The sequence below is a fragment of the Cyprinodon variegatus genome, unplaced genomic scaffold (genome assembly GCF_000732505.1).
Source record: "Cyprinodon variegatus isolate N-32 unplaced genomic scaffold, C_variegatus-1.0 Scaffold180, whole genome shotgun sequence".
Classification (NCBI taxonomy): Eukaryota; Metazoa; Chordata; class Actinopteri; order Cyprinodontiformes; family Cyprinodontidae; genus Cyprinodon; species Cyprinodon variegatus.
Genome location: NW_015150633.1, coordinates 1083510 through 1109159, shown reverse-complemented (window position 1 = coordinate 1109159; position 25650 = coordinate 1083510). Strand labels below are relative to the sequence as shown.

The 25650-nt window shown below is 35.8% G+C and overlaps 1 protein-coding gene across 2 annotated transcripts; it reads right to left on the bottom strand.

Annotated features, from left to right (window-relative positions):
• Positions 1-9162: 9162 nt before the first annotated feature.
• suds3 (SDS3 homolog, SIN3A corepressor complex component) lies at positions 9163-25179 on the bottom strand. Of its 2 annotated transcripts, none has more exons than XM_015378865.1 (12): positions 23507-23604; positions 22676-22745; positions 22518-22573; positions 21839-21910; positions 16478-16497; positions 16228-16384; positions 14381-14476; positions 14201-14262; positions 14074-14095; positions 12491-12596; positions 11621-11705; positions 9163-9919 (listed from the first exon to the last, which is right to left on the bottom strand). In XM_015378865.1, exons 1-12 carry the CDS (start codon positions 23520-23522, stop codon positions 9821-9823), a joined length of 861 nt encoding a protein of 286 aa, XP_015234351.1. In that variant the 5' UTR covers positions 23523-23604; the 3' UTR covers positions 9163-9820. The 2 variants fall into 2 exon arrangements, with proteins under 2 accessions (XP_015234351.1, XP_015234350.1); XM_015378864.1 differs by lacking the exon at positions 23507-23604 and adding an exon at positions 24979-25179 and having other exon boundaries at positions 9164-9919.
• Between the last annotated feature and the right edge of the window lie 471 nt (positions 25180-25650).

The following is a 25650-nucleotide window of genomic DNA, read 5'->3' as shown; positions in this document are numbered from 1 at the left end:
ATGGGGTACCTAATTAAGTGGCCGGTGAGTGTGTATATATATATATATATATATATATATATATATATATATATATATATACTGGTGTTTTGTATGACATTTCTTATGTACACACAGAGATTGTTTTATATATATATATATATACCCAATATATATACTCACAGAGAGAGAGAGAATTAAATCTTTGACTTATAAATTTATATTTTTGCCAAAACTCTTACATTTTGTATCAAAAACATGTTTTATATCCTGCAGCTGCATTTTATTTTATGACACTAAAAGTTACCTGGAGTCGAGGCTTTTTACAAATGCTAAGATCATGAATTGCTCTGATGTTTATATGTGGTGAGATGTGCAAAAACTGATTAACTGCAATAGTTTAAAACAATTCCATGATCATTATAGAATCCTCTTTGAGTCCACAAAAGAATATGAAAAGCATATAAGGAAAGAAAAATGCAATTGTCTAATAGTTAGGAAAAACACAACATTACGGCTAAAATCAAAAACTATCTTTATTATAAAACTGGAGTTCAGTTCAGTTCTTCTTAACTTGTTTAACTTTTTTTTCTAAGCTGTGAGTTTGAAAATATGGAGGAACAAACTTGGGAGTCGAGCAGTTTTTGGGGCAAAATTAGCAATTTCTATTTAAAATATTTCTTATTCTCACCAGACACTCCCATATCAGTTTCCCAAATGGATTATTTAACTCTCATGCACACTTTGTTGAACAACATCAAAAGACACAAAACAAATACTGCATGAGTGTATAAAGAATTAATACATTGACCTGAATTTGAAATGATCAGCAGATTCTTAACAACTTTATGTTTGAAATGACACAACAGACTAGCGTATGAAGGGATTAAATCAGTTAGGAGTTGATGAAGTTTACTTTTTTAAGGAAACATGAGCAGCAACAAAGAAACAGAAACAGGGCTCATCATCTAACCCCTTTGTTGTATCAAACCTATGTTTTGGTTATTTATGGCAAAAAGGACCACAGACTACACAGAATGCAGAGAAAGGCTAATGTTCACTTCTCAACTAGGGCATTTTTTAATGAAATTTGCACACTGCAAAAACATTCTAAAAGTACACATTTCTTAAAATAAGTGTTTTTTTTCTTTATTCTGAGCACATAAATAAGATGATTTTCCAGTGGAGTCAGTATTTAATATAAATATTGTGCACTTGAAATAAGAGACTGCAGTTGTTGTTTTTTTCTTAAATGTCAATTATCTTATTCCATTAGCAAAGTGTTTCATTTACCTGCATATTTTAAGAAAAATGCACACTTAGAAAAATGTACTTACTTAGATTTCATTTTTTCAAAAACAATGATATTACATGATTTTTGCCTCTTAAATGAATGTGTGAGTCTAAGCCATTATAAGTATTTGTATTTATATAGGCATTTTCATTGATAAAATTCAACAGTGCTAGTAGATAAAAATCATACCGTAATTTGGTAAAAGCATGTTTAAGTAAGTCTATCTTGTATTAATTTTGCCCCCAAAGTTGTAAAGTGAGCACATTTTCCTGGTCCTCATTAGCTATTTTGCCAGGAGTCCAGGTTTAGCCCCAAGGTGTAAATTAACTTCAGTTTAAGTTTAGGTTGAGATGCGTCCTGGTAAAGGTTAGGTTTAGGGTTAAGCTTTGAAAGAGTTGAAAGTGACAGAAAATCAATGTAGTTAACAGAAGTCAACATGTGGTTCTTGCTACTACTTTTCAATTTTCTTAATGTAGCATAAAAACTGTTTTTATATGTTTAGTCAGGTATAAAACGTATCTTAACTGACTATATCAAGCTTGGGTTTTTAATATCAACACCAAGATGAGGATCTTGCCTTCTAAATAAGTTCCTTAGCCAGTGCAGGCCTGCGGGAGATGATAAACTCTGTGAGCAGGAATATGCACGTGCGCTCTAATGCTTGAAGAATTGTCAAGGACCAACATGGCATCAATCCTTCGGCACACCAGAGGCAAATCAAAATCTGACTGGGCCCCACTCGTTTCCCAACAGATAATTCAGAGCGAGATACAGCTCTACTTCCTGCAGCAATGTATCACATTGCTAACATGCAGTGCACTGAATGCTCAAGACGGGGCCAGAGAGATGAAAGGGGGAGTTAGCGACTGGAGCCGGTGGGAGATTCTTAGGAGGATTTTTGTATTGATGCCCCTGGTGACTTTTTAATGCACATAAAAAACATTCAGCTAAGAGTAAAATCTCTTCTGAGGCTTATCACAAACCTAAAACCACAGCCGGGGCTCTGTAATGACTTCTAGTCACTAAAGACAAAAGAAATCCCTTTTTGTTTTCCACATGGTCAGTGTCAGCTGGAGTTTTACACACTCTGGTGAACAGATAGTGTGCAGGATAAAATTGATTCATCACCAGAGGACTGCCTGCATACTTAACTGCTCCTCTTACCCCCCTGCTTACTCAGCATATTGATTCTACAAAGTACATACAGCTACCTGAAGTAAAAGCTCTGGTGTTAGACACCACCAGAGAATAAGAGATAGCTCATTTAAAAGGCATGGATTTGGACGTTAGAGTGAGTGCTGCAGTCTATTAAGTCTGAAGAGAATAAGGCAGAAAAATTGGTCAGTTCACGTTGGAGGAGCCGGGGCCGAACTGTGTCTGCAGTCAGCTGCTGTGAGGCTTTATGGTACGGATACAGAGAATTTTAAAATTATGATTCAACAATCGCATTAGGCACAGGGCAGTTTTATGGATCATTATCATTTTAAGATGTCACTTTAAGAAATCTCCACATCACCAACCACAGAAACTACACCTTACAATCAGAATTAGAATTTACTGAGCCAATACAATCCAATCATTTTTTGTGAGTTTTTTTTTATACTTTCTTTAAATCTAGAACTTTACGTTCACTAAGAGGACTGTGTATTTTAGCAGCTTCAGGAAGTGTGTATGGATATGTCATGACCGTGAGGGATTCAATTCGAAAGTCAGAATAAAATTTGAGACACAATGTGGATGTATTTGAAGGCAACACTTTACTGATTGAAACTGATCCATTTGTCCAAAAGCCTTATAAAAGCTACATTACAGATGACAAGAACTTGGCATGTGATGACATGTCCCTTGGTCGGATTAAAGTCAAATAGGCCTGGAAAAACTTACATAAAACATAAGCAACAATTAGGGAGTTTTAATGAAATGGGAGGTTCAGATTTTGGCGCTCAGTCCCCAGTGGAGCAGGTGGGCATAGAGAATGATATATTGATGTTATGTTTGAGCAGATTATTTAGGATAGGCCACCGACACCCAGGGCCTGCACTGCAAAAACGACCTAGAAATAAGTAAAAAAAAAAATTAATTAAGTGTATTTAACATTAACTTGAGCAGGGAAATTAGATGATTATTCAACTGAATTGGTTTATTTACTCTTAGAATAGGACAATGCAATAGTTTTTTTTTATTTTATATGCAAATTGTCTTGTTCCATTGGCAAAGGGTCTCACTTGTCTCCTCAATTCAATAAAAAATGCACTTATTTTAAGAAAAGAAAATTACTTATTCAGATTTACATTATTTGCAGTGTGACACCAGTGGTGGAATGGAGACTGCACTGGAAAAAACAAAATCTAGATAAGTCATTTTTTCTTAAAATACATGCATTTGTTCTTGGATTGAGGAGGTAAAAGAGAAATCTTGCCAATGGAACAAGACAATTTACATTTAAAATAGGAAAACACAACCGCATTGTCTTATTTCAAGTGCATTTTATCTAATTATCTTATTTTAAGAATAAAAATACTCATTCAATTGGCAAATCTTCTCATTTACTTACTCAAATTAAGGGTAAATACACTTCATTTGAGAAACTTTTACTTATTTCTAGATCGTTTTTCCAGTGTGAAGGAGGAAGGGAGCCAGAAGAAAACAAGAACAATGGTAAAGATGGGGAGGAGGAGGATTGCAGCTCAGACAGAAGCAGACAGAACCATAGATTAAGATCAAGAGGCTCTGAAAGCAGATTCCTGGATACTGATTGGCCATGGTATAGGTGTGGCGTTGGTGTGAGAGGTGAAGATGAATTAAGTTTTCCAGTTTGAATTCTCTCTCAAACTTCCCTTTAGACTGTGTTACTATAACTTAACTATCATTGGTAAAATTGGAGGTAAGAGAGGTCAAATTTACTCATGAACAGAATTCTGGATGCATAGAGATTGGAAAACAATGTTTGGTGGCTCCAGGAAGGACTGGTGCAATTCACACAATAAATGGCATTATGGGAAAATATCCTGCTGAATTATGGAAGCAAGCAAAGTTCAATTCAGAATTCAATTTAAAATCCTTCTCTATACTTTCAAAGCCATACATAACCTTGCTCCTCCATATCTGTCAGACCTCCTTCACATTGCCACCTCCTCCCGCTCCCTTAGATCCTCCTTTAACATCCACCTCACTGTACTCCCAGCTCGACTTGTCACCATGGGGAGCAGAGCCTTCAGCCCCTCTGCTCCCCAGCTCTGAAACTCACTTCCTCCCGACCTCCGCAGTATTGACTCTCTCCCCTTATTCAAAGCCAGACTCAAAAACCATCTGTTCCAGCTCGCTTATCTGTGAATATACTGCTCTTTTCCCTATCCATAATTGTTTTTATGTTCCTGTATTTAAATTTTTGTGTTTTCATCTTTCTTTTTATTTATTTTTTGTATTTTCTGCAAAGTGACCTTGAGTGTCCAGAAAGGCGATGTTAAATAAAATGTATTATTAATATTATTATTATTATTATTATTATTATTATTATTATTATTATTATTATTAAACTTTTAAGAACATCAGCCAGAAAATGGTGAGTGGCGACCAAGTGGTTAGGGCATAGAGGTTGGAATCCTGAGGTTCTGAAATCGAGCCCCATTCCCACAGACTGCCTCTCTGGCTCTCTGAGCAAGACCCTTGACCCCTGATTCCTCCCCGGGCGCTCCACAATGGCAGCCCACTGCTCCCCAAGGGGATGGGTTGAATGCAGAGTTAAATTTCTACAATATGAGAGCAATAAAAGTTCAGTTAAATGAAATCTTGGGTCTTCCAAAAAGAAATGACCCTAAGCTTATTGCTAAATTAATGCCCGAGTGGTTTGAGGGGAAAACAAGTCAATGGCTTGGGTCATCCCAAAGGGGGCACAGATTTTTGGGCACAGATGAAAAGGTTAATGGGACCAATGAGAGCTAAATACCAGACCACATACTTCTTTTTGAAAGAATGGGTCCAAAATTCCTGCTGTCTGTTGCTTAACGTTTGTGTGGAGAAATCCAGAAAACTGAGTTTAAGCATTTCTACCCCATTCTTTATGTAGACTTCAGAATTAGAAGTTTTTCAAAATAATATAATATGGGATAATAATCTAATCTAATCTAATATTTCTACCCCATTCTTTATGTAGACTTCAGAATTAGAAGTTTTTCAAAATAATATAATATGGGATAATAATCTAATCTAATCTAATCTAATATGGCATAAAAAGGATAATCAGTCCATAAATCTGACCGAAAACCATTTTTTATGTGGTGCTTGTAAACATTTAGTTTCAATTGTTTAATGCTATTTATTCTTTTTCTGACTGATGCCTTCAAACACTGACACCCTTTTTAATCTTGGTGACCTCTATGAAATGAGGCTTTAAATAAATGACCCAATTGAGAAAATAACAGTAAAATACTGAAACAGGGGTTTATTTCAGGTTCATTTAGATTTACTACTATAGATTTATGCATTTACTTAGAAGACCAAGAGCTAAATCTGAAAAAGGAAAAGATGTCAAAACAAACTACTTGTGAGTTTGCCCTTTTATGTATCCAAGTTAATCCATTCTATTGTTTTTCGTTTTCATATTAATCTTAACAAATGTTCCCTTTTTTTATGCCAGACTGTGCAGAATATTTTATTTGTTTAAAGATAAAAAAAAAAAAAACACTTTAGTTTATTGACCTTTTTAATAGAGTTTTTGGAGGTTTAATATATAATGCAACAAAATTAAATGTCTTTTTAAATGTGAATATTTGTTTTTATTGGTTCATCTTTGCTTTAACATGGAATCTTTTTATTATTGCAGACTTTTCCATGTTGATGAAGATTTTTTTTTCTTCCTATATTTATTGTATTGGCACAGATACAAATTCTGTTTCCATAATAAACTAACCTTCAACAAGATCAAAACAAACTGCTTAAAAACATGGGAATATAGTATGGAGCCTAAGACGAGATAATTCTACAAACACGTGTCTTCACTGTCACTGCTCATAATGCCAAATCTATCAATATGTCCCGCCTAAAATCACTAAGAACAAGACATCCAAACTCTTCATGTCTCAGACTATTTGTTTTTTGTGAATTTTCCTGTTCTCCTAACAAAAAGAGAGCGGCAGATGAAGCAATAAAGAAAGCAGACAGGCATCACATTGACTATCAGCTTATTTCTTGTCATCACCAAAGACTGAACAATCACACCTCAAGGATTCCAGACAGCGAGCCTTTTTCACGTGAGTCTTGCATTTCATGTGGTGCAGAAAATAATTGCCCTCCTTGCCAGGCAGTGTCATTAAGTCAGAGGCAAAGTGAGACATGCCATCCGGTTAAAATGATAGGACACACAGGAAGGAAATGGCAGATTGTTCAGTCGGCAAAGACCTGCGCTGAATGCCAAACATTTCAGCTATTTACAAAGAGGAGAGATGCTTGAGAGAGGCTGCATGGCAGGAGCTGTGGGCTGACCAGGTCACAGTGATTGTATAGAGATGCTGTCCACATGATGAAAAACCGCTGCATTAAAAGGCTGTTTTTCTAAGTAGCATTTTTTCATTATAGGACTGGAATTAGTCCTTAGAACAAAGACTCATTCACACGTATTTAGACCAATTTCTAAGAAAATTGAGGGAAGGACCACATAAATATTGCAGAACAGCTATTTTGAGAAAAAAATGGCACAACACATAATATATTGTAGATATAGAAAACTGCTTGTAAATGTAGTAAAGCATTTAGGAGCTAGACGCAGGCGCTTAGAAGCTGCTAAATCTCCAGACAGAGCTCCAAGAGTGATAACTGCATCCTAATGAGAGCTAAAAATGTATCCCCAGTAAAACATAAAGTAAATTACTCCAAGAATAGCTACTGAAAAATACCTATTGTTTAAAGGAACCACTGAGCTCTGTTTTACAGATCTTACTAGAAATAAGGATTTTAAAGTTAACACCAATTGTGAAATACCCAGACAAGTTCTAAAAACAAAAACTCAGTTTATTCATTAATTTGTTAAAACTCCACTTTCCTGGCATACCATTTACTTTACATAGTTTACGGATGAAAAGTATTTATACGGTAGTCAGGTTTTCCATATAGAAAGCCTTTTTTCTAGGAATAAAGCTTTTATGCCTGGGTGAATGGAAACTTCAATTAAACTTCATAAGAGGCGAGTTTTCTATTTTACATGTTCTGAAATAGTTCATGTCCTTTTATGGTTTTTATGTTTGAAACAAAATACTACATTTATGCCAGACTGGATCAGAAGGTTCTGAATAATAAGTATACACATATTTTAGTGAAGATACAATATTATCAATCATTAATGAATCATTGTTCTAGAAGAAAAAGGAATTAAACCACAAGAAACTCCAAGTGATAAATGGATTTCAGTGCTTTTGAAGATGTGCCCCTGGTGACTCGTATATTCAAATGGGAAGTTTAAGTAATTTCCACACGTTCTTCAGATGGCTGAAATTTAAACTGCTCAACATTCTGAATTTTTTGCCTTTTAAACAAAATCATCTCAGATCTCAGATGCCCAATAAGTCTCGTTTCACCGGTTTATAACAGGTTGTAAAGGGACCGACAGTCAGAGTTCAGCGATACATATCTGGCACCAAGAGTCAACAAAATATCCCCATAATAATACACCACAAACCTAATTGTTGGTGAAACCCTGTGGAGCCATACGGTCAGTTTTTTTCTATAGCAAATGTTGATTCTACAGTCTAGCAAAGATGGAGTCAGCATTTTGTTCAATCTGTTATATTCCTTATGTTTGGTGTGGTGGGGAAAAAAAAATCTTTTATAATATATTTATGTAGGTATATATATAAATATAGATTTATGAGTACTGAGTATTATTCATTCAGGCCTCAGATCTGCATGGCCATAACGTGTCTAAGAAAGAGAGGGTTGTTTATTCTATTAGGGAGTGTTTGGGATAAAACCAGGTAGTTCTCATAATATTCAGACTCTCTCTCCACACTGTTTTTTTTATTTTGAGTAGAGATGTGTGGAGACCTTCACAGCTTTTCTGCAGGCTTAATTACAAAGAGACACTCTTGTCTAGTCAGGGCTGAATGCCATGCAATAGAGGCTGTATGTCTTGTTTTCTCTTTGCAAAGATTAAATAAAATGCCTACTGAATGAAATCCATCTATCTCAATGTATTTAACTGGAGTGAATAGTTACATACCTTTTTCCCAGATGATATTGGGCAGCGATAACTGTAGCTTTAGTTGGATTTTCTTAGCCAATACTTGGAGGGGTCTGCTGCTACTGTGGCCTGTTTCCTTATAGAAACATTTAAGAATGTAAACATGTTTTCCACAAAATTAAGAGTAGCAGAAGAATGGATGAGATCTGCATTTTGAGGTGGAATCCCAACACCAACTAGGGAGGAAGGGGTGACATTTAGGCCTTTATACTTTCAACCTAATCTTCCCATTCTGTTCCGAACAAATGTCACTTGCCAGATAGTTTTTGTTTTTTCCGACCATTTTGAGATTTTGATGAAATTTCTAGTAAACCATCAGTTCCTCAAATACTAAAAAAACCCTATTGTCTGACACGAAGTACAAATACACTTAAAATCCTCTTTTTTTCTTTCCCCCCCTTCTATTATCAGGTAATGTCATATCTAGACCCATAAATGGTCAAATCTGATGCAAATTTAATGTCTAATATTGCTGAGGATACATAATAAAGAGGCCAGTCAGTGTTAACATCTCCAACTGAAGTAGTAGAATGTTCTTGGCATGACATACATAAAACTGTGACAGATTTGTCTGTTTACAGAAAAACCCTGAAGGATTACTGCAAAGTTAACAAATAAGAGACCCTTTTTAAAATGAATACAAAGCCAAAACATTTTAATAAAATGAAAAAGTTAAACAAACAAAACGCATGCCAACAGAGCGGAGCCATTCCACTGGTACATACAGAAAAGGTGGCATCAAATGACAAACTAAAACAAACAAAATGTACAACAACAAAAAAAAGATGATAGTTCTAATATACATGATGATGTAACATGTCATTTATACTGAAGTTATCTGTACAGAAGAGTTTTCTCTCCATAAGTTCCAATTACTGAAAAAGCTGAATTTAGAGGTTCAGTCATTCCAAACAAGTAGTTCTTTACGTTTTTAACAACTTATATTTTTAAACTAAATCCAACAGATTCAGTTTGCAAACAAGATCCGATTTCAGACAATGCATTTCAACTGTAAAGAAGTCATATTTGCATGCAGAGCAGCAACAATCCCAGACTTGTGGCAAAAACATACAGGAGAACAGGAAGTCCACTTGCATACGAATGATGCTGGCAAATAAATAGAGCTGAAACCCTGCCTTCATCTTTTATTAAGAACCAAGGGGTAGTGTAAATGAAAACATTAGAGAACAAAAGGCCACATGGTAAAACTGAACGTGAAGAACTGAGGGAGACGATGGATGAGTGAGTGAGTTGTTGGTTAAACGGCTGGACAGATAAATGAACAGATGGGGTTGGGTTGGGCGCAGAGGAACGCTTCACGCAGCAGATCGTCGGCGGATGACAAATGTTCCTCTCTGCAGCTGTCCTAGGTAGATCCTCATCTTTGTACTGTCGCTCGTCTTCCTCACCCAAATCTGGGCAAACAAACATTAGACGACAATCTGTTATTTAAAGATATCATGACTAAAGATTCAGACGACCAGAAATTGTGGACTTTGCACTGATGTGTTCTTATTCGTACATGTGAAATATGTTTTGTTTAGCTGTTATGCAACTCCAAGTGAATTAAGTTATACAAGCAATAAGGATAAAACAGGTCTAGGTTTAATGATGCTGAATTTTACCTTGAAAGCATAAAGACAACAAATTCCACAACTGCAGAGGTTACTGAAACAACGCTAAAATACCCTTTACAGTTATGGGAATAACTACGTCCATTTTAACCACTTTCTTAGACTTTTAGACGGAAAATATAAGCCAGATGCTATTTATCAAATGCAGTACTTTAAGGTTTTAGCAAAACCATTGTGTCTAAAAGCAGGTGTTTTGGTTAAGAGCTTGTATGTGGATGTGGGTTAATAAAATATTAAAGCAGAAAGAAAAGAGTAATGTCATTAATCAAACAGTTATTGCTGCTCATGCATTTGAAACATAAAGTTCTTTATTTCCTAGACAGGGAGATCAACCTCAAACAAACCTTTACAGAAGAAACAGGAAATTCTTCTTATGGTTAGAGGATGCAACTACGATAATATGGCACAAAATAGTGAAGAAAAAAAGGCTGTTGACCTGTTCAGTGTCAAAACTATATTTTGGTGAAGTAGTTTGTGTGCATATGAGATTAGACTACTTAAAAATCTGATTCCAGTAAAAATCAAATCTACTGTTTTATGTTACGTTGCAAAATCTTTGACATATATGGATGTACTTTATTTTTCAATTCTGACTATAGATAATATTTTTTTAACGAAGAAAACAGGATTCTTCTGATATTAGGAAAGAGCTAAAAAGTAAGTTATTGATTAAAAAAAAAAGCTAGAGACGTACAAATATTTGGTTTCTGATACCAATACTGCACCTGTGAGAAATTAATACCAATATTAACCCCATGAATATCAGGTACAATTCATACATCCTTTTATTACCTATTCTGTTAAGCGGAATAAAAAAATGATATTAGTGAAACGTAAAAATAGTCAATAACATTAGATATGAGAACAGCTGACCCATTGATTATTAAACTACAGTAACTTTAGACAGAAGAAGTTTTTTTTTATCATTATGCTAATAGAAAATTTAGGTGCAGGCTGATATAATCTGATCTTTTTTTTTTTATCTATATTGGGCTGATTTCAATATCACATTGGGACACCCCAAAAAACAACAATGTGTCTAAATTTGCTTTGTGAAATGGAGAAATGGTCAATAAACAACCTTAGAACAAAGTTGCTGTTTCTAACCAACATATGTAAGTTTAAGCAAAGCAAATATTTTAACTTATCAGCTGATAATGATGATAATGCTTTTCTCCCCAGTTTAATAAGTTTATTTCAAATGTTTCCCCTTCATTTATGGTCTATAGCTCTAATCAGTCCTAAAGAACAGCATAGAAGCATTTCATCAGCTGCTAACGTTCAATAAACTCCAACTTTACAAGATTACCAACTTTCTCTATATGCATTTGAACTTAATTACAAAAGCCTGCCGATAAGTACATTTCATTGATAACACTGACTTTTTTTGTAAAACACTGAGGAGGTTAAGTCATTCTGGTAATAAACAGGTTTCAGAGACCAAAAGATAAACTGTGGGGTCAGCAAAGAGTTAATAATCACCTCGTTGGTCCCGACTGAGCTGATGACACAGCTAATCTTTGTGTTATCCTTTGATTCCAGGTAAATGGCTTGACTCTTATGGTACCTGCAGTCAAGAGGAAAACAAAAGTAAATGCATCTTATTCATAGAGCATAAAGGAGACAGCAAAAAGCTAGCTTCCCCAAGCTGAATAAACCCCATTTCACCTAAGATGGAACTGAGCATATAATTGGATTGAAACATCCAAACAAAGTCTTGGTATTTCTTCTAAAGACTCCAATAAGTCAAAGGACAAACCAAAGCAAAAAGAATGGATTGGCACTAATATTTGATCATTAAGCCTCCACTGAGGAATAATGATGCATGCGTCTCCCCTGTGGCACTTTGAGACGGCTCTCTGGCGACAGCGTCTTCTTTTAGCCGGGGAATAAATGAGACTTTGCCTTCAAAAGAACACAGCACGCACCTCGCAACTTGCTCCTCTCAACTTTCTGCGTCTAGGCCAGCAGCTAATAGGACAGAATTCTATTATTTTCTCCCCCTTTGAAACCAATAGATGTCCTGACATTTCTGATTCAGACCTACGCTTTCAAACAGAAGGGTGTCAAGGCTGCATCTGGTGAAGGATTCTTCTTATCTTTACATATGAGTCAAAGGAGATGCAGTTCTGGTTCCTATGCAGCCACACAGCCCAAGAGGACGGTTTAATGTTTGATTCAAGTGTTGATATACATTCAGTGAAAAACTGATGATGTTTTTCAGCAGCTCAAAAAATGTACTACTGACTAAAGACATTAAACACGTGACAATGGGGCCACCTAGTGGTGGCAGATATAACTGCCACAGTATTACTTAAAAAAAAAAAAAAAAGCAAACTAATAAAATCTTACCATCTTTTATCGTAGTAAAGTTTCCCCTCTTCAATGCGGGCCTCGTACCTCTGCGAGGAGTTCTCCATGGGAGCAGAGGGGACGTGCTCAGGAGATGAAGGAGACACTGAACACAGAGACAAACTCATGTCATTAACATTACGCATAAACCTTTTATATGAACAGTTAATTTGTACATCTGGTTGTTCTAGAGCTATATAGATTTCATATGATGCCACTTCAATAATAACTCTTCAATTATTCACAGGTCAAATCTCTAAATTAGGTCTTGGTTTTGCCATTTAATCCCCTTACATCAACCAACTGACAGCGCTGTACCCGACCATAGCTTTTACTTTTCTTCATAGCAAAGTCTTTTTTATGATGATCTACGGCGAGTCATAATGTTCCTAAAATATTGTGCTTATTTCAGAAGAATTGAATGAAAGTTTCCATGCACTTCATACTACTCCACAGTTTTACTTTGTTTTTACAATTCCCCGTTTGAGCTAGTTAATGCTTCTGAATTATGACAAATAATCCCCTCTGAACAAAACAAATAACTCCTTTTAAGGGACATGGAGGGTTTAAAAGCTATATTTCAGTACAGTAAGTAGACTATGAGGGGATCAGAGAAAGTTCATGCAGATCATCTGTTATCAAAGTCAGTATTAAGGGCAGATTATACTTCTGCAACCGCAAACATCAAATGTCGCTGCGCTTGGTCGCGTAGCAGTTTTGCTGGTATGCTTCTGCAACGTCGGTCTGGAATTTCTAGGGGCGCACAGCAGTTTCCCGCCAAAGCGCTAGGGGGAGCCTATTCGAGAACTCATGAGAACTTCAGCGGATGGTCACAAGAACTTCTTACTCCGCGTTTTTTAAAAATGGCACGCCCTGACACCAAATCAAGAAGGAATACAGAGATAAAGGCATACCAAGGACCAATCACAGCTGCTTTTTTGTCTGCGCGGGTTTGCGACTGTCTGACGTGTTGCAGAGACTCTGCGCAGGAGGCGTGCACAGAGACAGATTTGCCTCTGTGCATGTTCCCAAGGCAGGTATGATTAGATGAGTCCAGTGGAACATGTATAAACAATAGCAACAACTTAAAAACATCCAAAATGGATTCTGCACTCTACCAGGAAATCCTTGAGAACAACATCCTATGTCTTGAAGCTCAGAATCACTCTGGGCTATGCAGCAGGATAAAACAAAATAAAAATATGCAACCGACTCTTCACCCGAATGGCTACTTTCCTCTAGAGTCAGTCCAGACAAATGCAAGACTGCGATGGTTAATTATGACTTTAAATATGCCCATCATTAAAAAAAGACAAGAAAAACTCTATGTGGCTGAATTAAAACAATTCTTCAAATGATTTTAAAATCTCATTGGAAATTCTGTTTTGTCTTAATTGAATTTTTCTTCTTTTTTATGTGTTTAAACTTAAAGATGCAACTGTGACTAGAAAGGAACAACAGAAAAAATCTTTGAGGTGGGCTCATGTCTTTTATTAAGCCTGTATGTCCCAGAGTTAAACGCAGATCCTAAAATTAAATCTTTTTTAATCAATAGTAGATTCTTAGGGCGAGCTCAGACATACCTGGTCGTTTTGGCGACTTTAGCTGTGAAAACAAGAATAGTAATAATCAATATCTTTAAAAAGCAGCTTTACAAAGAAGTAACATTAGTTAAGAGGTTTAGATAACTGTGTAAAAACAGACACACACCTTATTTAGTGTTCTTAGGTCTTCCATTATCTGCTCGTCTGTTAATAAATAATTAAGCTGCGGTTTGAAGAGTCAAGGTAGACACTTTATGCATTTTAAAGACAAAGCTACACAGTGACTTTTCATACATCAACTGCTATTCAGGAGTAGCTGAATACATAAAGTGCATGTGAAGGATATCTGGTGCTGGTTTTCTTCGCTTGTCTGGTATTGGGACTGGGTCATTGGGCCGTCTCCTCAGTTTCCTGGTCATGATGGGCTTTACCTCCATGGAGTCTGTCGATGACAGCAAAAACAGGATGCTATAAAATGGGTATAAATCTTAAAAGTCTTTATTTGTTTTCAATGCAGAGAAGTAGAAACATCAGACATTTGAGCTTCTATCGGATTAATCTATTTTCGATAACGTGAAACCATGCTGTAAGGAAGAGTCTGACCTACTTTCCGTATTACTGATCTAAAATAACCTAAAGGAATAGGACATTTGCTGAAACCTCCTTTCTACAAGCAGCTACTGTATTGGAATGAAATGCAATGTGTCTTGAAAGTGGATAAAAAGGTAATTATTTAATCCTTCAACCCATCTACTTATAGGCCTACAAATCTATGGTAATACGTTTTTCAAGTTCAAATTAAATACTTCGTCTTTTTACATTTATTTTGAGAAATACAATTAATTCCCACTGTTATAGCTGACAAATTCTGACAAATAAATTCAACAAGAATTGTTGAAAAACAGATTTTAGAACTTGGATGACGCCTATATTATAAGAAAATAAATAGATTTAAACTGTAGTATTAAAGGAGCGAGATATAGGAGTGGTTTTAAAAAGCTTTCAGTTTGAAACCTTCTGTTCTACTTTCTTATGGTTTCATTTTTCAGACTTTGGTGAGTCTTCAGAAAGCAACACAGTGCGGCCCCTCCCCCGCTGGTTGCTAATTTTATGCTCATCAGCTAATTGAAGGATATACCATTCACTTAATAACAAGAAAGACTAATTAGACTAAAATTATTTTAGTCCTAAAAAACACACAAATACAACATGGAAAATTAGGAAGCTACCAGGTTCCACTGGAGTAAAACCTTAGTATTTCAATATGAAGTCTTATACAGTAAGAATCTCATCCTAGTTCCTCCCTTTCTTGCATCAAAGAGCAGTTTTGCCTTAAAAAAACAGGTGTTTAAATGAAGTAACCTTGGTGTTAAACACTGTAGTTAGATAGAAGGGCCTAAAAAACAAATGTTAGTGATCACAACTAGAAATTATTTACAACAGGTATCAGGGAAAGAATTGTTCTTCATTCATACTGGTCCTAAATCTATATAATGTTTTCAACGCATCTTTAAAACGCATCCCCCGGTAAATCAGTGTTTTCACTCTCAAGTCAAGATGTCTGCCATGAAATAGACTGATAGTTGCAAAATAAAATACAACAGGAGAGATTTTAGGGATGACATCCAAAATACATGTTTTGTCAAGTTTTTCCAAATACTTAAAATGAAGAAAACTGAAGATCTCAATCCGAAAAGCCAAGACCAGGAAAAATAACCCCAAAAGTAAGTCTTCACAGGGTTAAAAGTTTTACCGGGGGGGAGGGGGGAATTTGTTTAACTTAAATGATTTGCACTATAAAATAAAACAGTCAAGCAGTGCATCAATTCTCCAACAACTTCAGTTTTTACATTTATAAAAGATTAAAATAATTAGGCAGACCACAATTGTTTTTGATGATTTTAAAATTATAAATTAACAGAAAATTAATGTCAGTTCTTCTGTTCTCCATTTAGCACAACAGATGGTTGTTTTACTGGGAAAAAAAAAAACTGACATTACTAAATCATACAAAAAAAAAGTTCTTATCTGGAATAAAAAGTCCATTCAGTCTTAAAATCAATAAAAGAAACAAATCTCACATCTGTGTAAAATTCCAACCTTAAACCAGATAAATCGGTCCATCTGTTTAATATTATCCCAGGCATTCTGTTCTGCAGATCAGAACTAAAAATCATCTTTGCTTTTCCTTACCACCCGTTAGCTCCATTGTTAACTTCTCATTTTCAATCATCTTTTTCTTTTCCTCCAGCTCTGCGATTAGGTTTTCCTTCAGTTCGACCTTTTTATCATCAAACTCCTTCACTGCTGCCTTCTTCTCTTTTATGTAGTTCCTCTCCACCTGCTCCGTCTGTAGAAATTAAAAAGCCACCATGTTTGCCTTTTATTTGCAGTAAAAAGAGAGATGTACACATCATTTAATAGGCTCATTAAAAGTGCTTACCTCAAGGTGAAGAAACAAATCTGTGAAGAAAAAAATAAAATATGACTTAATCTAAAGACACATTATATTATCCTGACTTCAAGCTATGTCCAATGGCATGATTTCTTTGATTGTCAGGTTGTGAAATATTAATGCATTTTTCCTTTAAAGCGAATTCATAAGCAGGCCTTTAAAAGGCCACTGACTTTATTGCCATAAGAAGGAATGATTAAATGAGCCAGTAGTTGGTGTTACTACATTTTCCTCATAAAGACTTTCTGATTTGCATAAAGGATGGGCATCTAATCCTTTCTGGAACAAACGTCAAAACCTCTTTTATCCAAATGTAAAATACTTCTGCTGTGGCCTGTTTTTATTAAAAGTTCATATACGAATAGGTGGATACCATTTTTTTTAATGGCAAAAAAGCACCACACACACACGCAGAGAAATAGACAAAAAATATAGATCTATGCACATTATACATCCTCCCACCTACTCATTTTTGTAACAAAAGAGCTAAAATTGAATATTTGCCGTTTTTGTTCCTCACTCTTTATTGACTGGGCTGCTTCCTATCAGGAAAATATGCCATTGCTGAGCATTGGAACTAACACACACTATAGCGTTGTCCCCATTGCTCTTAATCCAAGTAATAAAATCTAAATCAGAAGTGAACAGAGACTTTAATGTGACTACCAAATACCACACCAAAGCAGTCCTTCTCTAATGCTTTGACAAATATATTCAACAAAAATATAAACTCAATACTTTTGGTTTTGCTCTCTCTCTCTATATATATTTTTTAGATGACAGTGTGTGTGGCGTCATGTGGGTAAGAGGTGTTCTCATATTAATGTTGTGGATCGAGTTGCCCTTGGTGCCGGTGGGGTTATGTTATGGGTCTGTTATAGAGGAAGAACAAAGGTCCATTTTATTGATGGAATTTCAAATGCACAGCAATACTGTGACGACGTCCTGAGGATCATAGTTGTGCCAAACATCCAATAACATAGCCTCATGTTGCAGCAGGATAGTGCATGGCCCCATGTTGCAGGGATCTGTACACAATTCTTGGAAGTCTAAAATATCCCAGTTCTTGAACGGCCTGCATACTCACTGGACATCTCACCCACTGAGCGTGTTTTGGATGCTCTGGATCAGCATATATGACAGCATGTATCAGTTTCTGCCAATATCCAGCAACTAGGGATGGGCGATATGTTATCGTGTGCGATATATCGTCAAAGAAATTCCTCATGGTAACAATTTGTCATCTCGCGATAAAAACGATAAACTCCCGCCTGTGACGTATACTGCGCGTGACACACCTGCAGTCCAACTCACGTGCGAGCCATGCGCAAACAACAAGCATGGCGGAAGGTGGAGGAGACGTGCCCCAAGACCTGGTTCCTAAAAGAGGCTCCAGCTCCATTATCTGGAACTGGTTTGGATTTAAAAAGTCTGATATGGAGAAAGTCGTAATATGCAAAGTTGGCAGACAACCTGTGACGACAAAGGACAGCAACACTACCAATTTATTTCACCACCTAAAACACAAACCGGAATATGATGCTAGTCAGAAGATGTGCTGCGATGCAGCGGAAGCCTCGACTTCGAAAACCTCTGTTAAGAAACCGACTGCCACTCAAATAAAACTTGCTGACGCGTTTGCTTATTCCACACCATATGACAGCCAAAGCAAGCGATGGAAAGAGTTAACAGAGGCCGTTGCGTTTTGCCTGGCTAAAGATATTTTGCCGCTTCAATCTGTGGAGAAGTAGGGTTGCACAGAGAGGTATTTCAGTTTTTATATTGTTTTAAAAATTTTTGATATTATTTATTTTTATTTCATTGTTTAGCATGCTGACGATCCTGCTAGTCTTATTTGTACATTCTTGCACAAAGAAGTATTTCAGGTTTTAGATGTTTTTTGGAATTTATTGAAATTATTTATTTCTATTTTAGTATTTAGATTTTTCTGTTTTTTTCCCTTTATTCATCATGCCATTTGCACATTTTTGTAGCCCAACAGAAAAAAAATTTGTTACAGGTTGATATAACATTTGATTTTTATTTTTAGTGAAGTGAGTGTAATGTATGTTAGAACTTGCACTGGTATTTATTTATCCAATATATGGCATGTTCCAGCAACTGGTAATTTACACATCTATTTATATTAGGAGGTGATTACTGATTAGTTTTAGTTTTCAGTAAAATACTTTTTAGTTCTGTTTCTCAATTTATCAGGTTGTATTTACAGTTGCACTACTTTGCAACTTTTATAAGCCAAGTTATATTTGCTGTGTAGCATTTAAATAAATGTGAAATTTGTTCTCATATTTCAGGCTTGTTTGATTGGTTTGATACATTAGGCTGATATTGTGTTTTTGTTTTGTTTTTTATCGTCACTTATCGTTATCGTGGTAAAACCTAGAAATTATCGTGATAAATTTTTTAGCCCATATCGCCCATCCCTACCAGCAACCTCACACAGCCACAGAAGAGCAGAGGACCAACGTCCCACAGGCCACAACTAACTGAGGCAGTGCAACACATATAAAACAAAAGTGTACCTTTCAGAGTGGCCTTTTATTGTGGGCAGTCTATGGCAAACCTGTGCACCAATCATGGTGTCTAATCTGCATCTTAATACTGCACACCTGTGAGGTGAAATACATTATCTCAGCGAAGGAGAAGTGCTCACCATCACAGATTTGTGGTCTGTGAACAATATTTGAGGAAAATTTCTATATTGTGTATGTGGAAAAAAAGTTTTAGGTGTTAGACCTCATCGCCTAAGAAATGGGAGCAAAAGCAAAAGTGCTGCATTTTTATTTTTGTTGAGTGTATGATTGCACTGTGTCTTCAGCAATGACACAAAATAAAAAGATAACAGATGACAAGGGTCTCAGGAAGACCAGCTTTTCTTAAGATAGTTTCTATGGAGGTATTACTGGTAGTAGGTAATATTAGTAGGCAGATGTTTTTTGGAAAACATAAACTCTCAGAGAGCTCAATACAGAAAAGTATTGTCTAGCTCAAATTAGTTAAACTCACACTAAAAATACTTCTATCTATAATATGGATAATTTTATAACTAGATACTAAACAGCTAGACACCCACATGACACCAGGAAATATTTCACTTTTTTCTTAAGTCGAATAACATCTTCAATAATTTTTTTTTTTCTTTAGCAGAACCAGACCTCTGTGGGTCAGAGAGCAGACAGGTGATGAGGCAGACTGATGCAACCGACAGCCTCAACCAGGAGCTTTTTATGGCAAGGCTGACGTTCAGCTAGGAAAATGGCATCAAGTTACAACAGTTTCATTTTAGTTTGAAGCTAAAATAAAAGCAAAAACATCTTGAAAGATAAGATGTCTGGCTAGCTGTTAGCATTCAACCGATGAAGATCTTACAAATTTACTGTTAAAAAGATATTTTAGCTCTTGGGAAGAAGACCATTTATGAAAAAAAAAAACTCACTTGGAGAAAAACAACTACTTCAATATTAATTTGGACTAAGGATTTTTATAAAAACAGACGTTTGATAGACTCATAACACTTACAAAAAAAAAGAACAAAAATTAGCTTGCCATGTAAGGACTTTTATAAATACTTATTTTTTTAAGCATCCTAATAAAATAAGCAGTGTGGATAATTTAAAAGAAATTAGCTAACATTGATCCAAAAAAAGATAATAAAATGAGTCATCCACGTTAAGTTTTCAATGTGTGAGATCCCATCATGGTAAACGTATTTTGATGCGCAAGAAGCTGCCATGATTTTCTCTTTAAAACAAAAATCATTTGAACTTGCAATTTCTTTCTGATTCTATTCTGGCCGCATCATTTGGTGGGGTTTGCTTTTTAATGATGGCTTAATGGTAAAAATGGGTCTGATCACGAACCATTGATCCCCTGTTAATTTAGTCTAACATAAAGGTTAGACCATATGATTTCCACGATCCAGAAAATGAGGACAGAATCGCAGAATTTAGCAAATAAAATGGAATCTAGTACAAAAGATGGAACCTCAGAGGGTTTACCTAAACGAGAAGGTAATTTCTGAGGTATTTTGTCCACTGCAAAAGCCTCCATCTACCGTTACCTAGCTACGTGGGACAGGCTCAGGTCAGCCATGGAGAAGTGGCAATTAGAAAGAATAAAGTCCAAAACAAATCTAAACAAATGTGAAACCTGGAACTAATTTGAAGGCAGAACAATCCTCCAGAGATTTTATTCCTCTGAGGAGCAACTCTTATCAGCAAATGATTGATTGGACACGTAATAATATATGTGATGACCACCTCTGGTCAGAGTCACATCACAAACAGGGAAAAGCAGCAAGCTAGCGCTAGGTATGAACTCTTCAGCATTTAAATACATCAGCACAAGCGAGGCGTGAGTTTATTTAACGCACATTAATTCTGATTTTGGGCTTTAAAAAAAAAAAAAAAAGACAGGTAAATATTGCTTTGAACACCTCTGAAAGCTGGAAGAAGTAGAATTAAGCATGGATCCAGTTTAACAGGCAAATGTGGACAAAGTGTTAGTTTGTAGGTTTCTATGGATCTTTATGAGACATTTCTGTTCAACTCTAAAGTACTTTTATAATAGGACACATTTTCATGTGAGATTATGTTATACACACAAAATAATTTCTGTTCTATGAAAACAGATAAATAAAAGGGTAAATACTAAATATTTTTAAATAACTTGCAAAAGCATGTAAGATTCTGCAAAATCCCAACTATTTATTTCTGAAAATGAAACAAGTCAATATGTTTTGAATTTGGGGGCCATTTGCAAAACACTTTTTAGTAACTTTATAACCACAAATTTTTCAGGTAATTTTCAGGTTCATGAAAATGGTTAAAAGGAAAATGGGGAATTGAGGAAAGAAAAAGCAGGATTTAACAAAATTAGTGGTATTTTGGAAAAAGGAAAAGTGATTATTAGGGCCTACATAAAGGTACCATTTCTTACCAATACAATTATATTTCATCAGACTGGGCCTACCCCAGATGCAGGATTCCACCATCTAATTGACATCAAATGAAGTTTGAGTTATGGCATGTATGTTAGTTAAAAATAAAGCCAGTAAATCTGATGAATATTATAAATTTCAGTGTGAGTATTAGCCAAGGTTCCCTGGTAGTTAGTGTCTTTGTTTACACTGATAACAGCTAATGGTTCAGCTTTGATCACTCTGACCATTTCACTCTACTGCCACCTTTTTAAAGATAAAACTCATCCTATTTTACTTTAACATGACTGGATGACGGCCAGTGTAACTGCTTTATTATAGAATACTCTGGAACTTGCAGTAACCTACTCTTAACACAAATGCATTAAGTCAACAAAGCATGTTCTTGCCGGCATTTCGGAGCCTCTCTTTGTATTGCTGGTCCAGCTTCTTCATCCTCTTCTGATATTCCTGCAGGGTGCCTGCAAGAACAAAAATCAGAACTTAAGTCTTTTGTTTGTGTCCATGTCTAACTGGCTGTTTAAATTGATTCTTTCCACAGGAGGAATAATTCCAACATTTCAGAGTGTAATAAAATAATAAATCACTAATCTCACTGTTTAACCTAGGATTTTGTCAAGTCTTGCAATGTTTCTGACATACTGAAAGGGTTTGCACATTAGTCACCATAAGCCATATTATAACGGCAGCGACTCTCTGCATCCACCCACACTATATCTGAGATTACTCTGACACTGGAGTCACATATTGATGCACAAAGCAAATTATATTAGACAACAGTTTTCACCATCCACATCAGCCTGAGCCAAAAAGGCCCAGTGGGAGCAGCTAATGGTGCAACAGAACTGGAAACAGCACAGCCAGCAGCTGAGAAACAAAGCGAATCCGTAAACAAAAGACAGACTGGATTTCATCATTTATGACGTGGCTGTATGTTTCTCTTAAACTTTGTGACAAAAATTACAATTATTAAACTCTCTTTTTGGAGACATTATTACCAAGTCACAAAAAGCACCATCTAAAATACGTCCTTTATTTGACATTTACTAAAAACAAAACATTTATTACCTTCTTGTAGTTGCTGCAGCTGTCTTTTTAATGAGGCCAGTTTATCCTGATACATTCTGGAAATAAATAAACAATAAAAAATCACAATCAGGGAACGGGAACAGCAATTAGAAAGTCTGATTCATAATTAGAAAATAAAAAAAGAAAGAACAACTTACTGTTCCTTAATTTCAACATAGTCCTCCTCATCATGTTTGGCAAGATCTGTCTCACTTGCATCTTCAGTGTCTGGAAACAGGAATAGCAGGGGTTTAAATTCCAATCCCTCCAAGATAAAACTTTCACACATATATTTAAAGAGGTTTTTTTTTGGCAGCCATAAGAAAGGTTGATAATGATCCTCTGCAAACAGGAAAAAAATCCTGCGCATCAAAGGACGTGCTTGGCAGTAGTGAGGTAATGGTGATCACTGTTCTTGTGATGCCCTGCGATGTGTTTGAATTGTTGATCATAAATCCACATACAGTATGTCCTATAACACGGGCAGAAGTTCGGCTAATGTCAACGTGGATACATCCTGCAGCGTCATTTAGTAAGTTTAATCAAAAAGAACCATTGATACAATTAATAAAACTCTCTGTTAGTCAGTGTGCAAATTAAACTTTCAACATTAGCCGCATGAGATGATTAATCAGCCAATTCTGGTTCTGCTTGCGGTAACTCTCCCAATAGAAAGCTAACATCGATGCTAAACGACGTGTCAAAGTCGGAAGCGAAGTTTATACCTAAAAGCCGAACTAGAGCTTCTTTTTTATTATTTGGAAGAACTGAAATAAACGAGAAAGAAAAGAGAGGCCCGAGTTAAGCTGACACGGCAAGTTTCATTTTCAGTTAGCAATAGTGTGCTAGCTGAAGTTAGCTCTGCTGTTAGGGAGAGGAACCCCGGCTGGTAGCTCACAAGGACATCAAAAACACACCAGGAAGAGCAAAACAACATGAAATAAAGCAGGATTTTTGCTCTGAATGTCAGCGTCAGCTGGATAGCAAACCTTGTAGTGTTGTCATCGCCCTGTTTTACTCCTCGCCTTTCTTTAATAGATTCACCGCAATCCGCCTGGTCTGACTGAGGAGCGTGGAAAGGGCACAGCAGTGGACACAGCAGGCAGACAGACAGGCAGCAAGCAGACAGCCAGGCAGGGCCAACCTGTCAGCGCCCGCAGCTAACGTCACGAGCTCGCTGGCTGGCTAATTAGCGGCGTTTATCAATAAAAGCTATGGATTAATAATAGTCATAACCGTAGATGAGGTTAACTTCCAGATTTCCAGACTTACCCTAACTTTCCCTCACAATGAATGATCTTATAATTATGTCAGGGCAACAGTAACCACAAGGCAGACAAACAAATGAGTTTTAAACAAAATACATTTTAAGAGAAACATACATAAAATAATAACAGTAAATTAAAGAAAATATATTCATTACTGTACATTTATGGCAAAACCTATTAGTTTAACTGATTAGCAGGAGAGATATCAGAATCATTCATCTAAATATATTAAGAATCTAAAGTATGATCACAATATAGTTCCATCAATTACAAAACAAAATCTATCAGTTAAGGCAAAATTATTGACATTTTCTGTTTATGCATGCATATATCTACACCAACCACTTATGAGTTAAATAAAAAATGGATACTGGTTTAATTCATCCTGTCTTTATTAAAATGCTGCAATTGTTTCTCCTTGTTTTTTGGTGCGTTTCTTTGCAGGGGGGTGGGGTCTTACATACCTGTCAGAGCTAGAAATCAGTCAGGTAAAAGCCACTATTTGTTACTAGATTATAAATAAAACGACAGTCAGTTCTTCCTTTATTGGAAGAAACAAAAACAAAACTCTTAAGTTTCTGTACCGAAGCGACTAATCTTATTTTTTCCTCAGTATTAGTTGGATTTAAGATCGACCTTTACTATCCCTTAAATATGTAACAAAAAACAAAAAAAACAAAAAAAAAAGAATCGGCACATTAATCCAAATATTTGATGTTTAATCTTAATATTTTGATTTGGATCTCTAAAAAGGTGAAATACACAAACTTAATCTGTTACTATTTAGAAACCATCTACATGCTTACAGTCGAAATCCCCTAAATGTGTTTTTCAGCCATACAATCGTGTATAGATTATATTTTGTTGAAAGAAAATGGTCTAAGGCATACAAGCCACCCACTTTAAGTAGCTAATAATCATCTGGGAGGAGTCTATCTTTAGAAGGACACGCTAGCGGGTTAGCCTAAAAACACATTGATGTTGATGTATTAGTTACGGAATTAAAGGCAGAAGTTGAACCTAAATTAGAATATTATATGTAAAATAATATATATAACAACAAGAGCATAATGTTAAAACGCATTCTTTGACATTGTTATAGCTATATTACTGCAACTACTCATTTCCGTTTCTTCTCCAAAGAGTAGACGGAGCCCGACAGTTAATGTGTTGCTGAGGATTTCTTCAATTACCTTCCTCCGAGTCTCTTCCTCTAAAACTCCGGTCATCGTCCTCATCCACGCTATCCAGCTCCTCTTCGTCGTTGTAATAATCCACCATGGGGGAAATCAAAGTGGAAGCCATTTATCCGTTAGGATGTAAACAAACATGAAATAAACAATCGATTTGTGTTTTGCAGGCTGCTTGAAACTGCGCCTACAACTGGCAGGACCTCTTTATACCAGGCTGTCCACGTTTATGCCTGAACACAATTTTTGTCAAAAAGTAATGTAGGATTGTTTTAAGTATGATACGAAAATTTGTTTTTTTATACCAACCCCTGTATGATAAATAATATTTTTTATTTATGGTAATAAATGTGTTATAATCTCCTAGTGAAAAAACAATGGTGCTCCTTCTGCTGGCATTAGAAACTGGGGACTCCAACTCGTTTTAAAGGGGAAAAAAAAAAAAACTGGAACAGCTTATCTAAAGAAATATTCTCCTAAATCAGTGTATTGTTTGAAATTACTACTAACTGCAACAATTAGGGTGTATTTTCACTATTTACATCCCCAGACACACTTACTATACTTTGAATTCCAAACAGTAAGATCTGGATTTTACTATGCATTGCACCTCATTTCCTATTAGGCTATTTATAGAACTATTTACTTACAACAAGAAAGAATGCAAAAAAAAAA

Excerpts from the sequence above, each read along its gene's own strand:
- suds3 (XM_015378864.1), bottom strand. The coding sequence starts at position 25,090 with ATGGCTTCCACTTTGATTTCCCCCATGGTGGATTATTACAACGACGAA. Across the intron at positions 21,911-22,517 it reads GCTGCAGCAACTACAAGAAG|GCACCCTGCAGGAATATCAG; the intron begins GTAATAAATGTT and ends TTGTTCTTGCAG. Across the intron at positions 16,498-21,838 it reads AGAGAGGCTCCGAAATGCCG|ATTTGTTTCTTCACCTTGAG; the intron begins GCAAGAACATGC and ends TTTTCTTCACAG.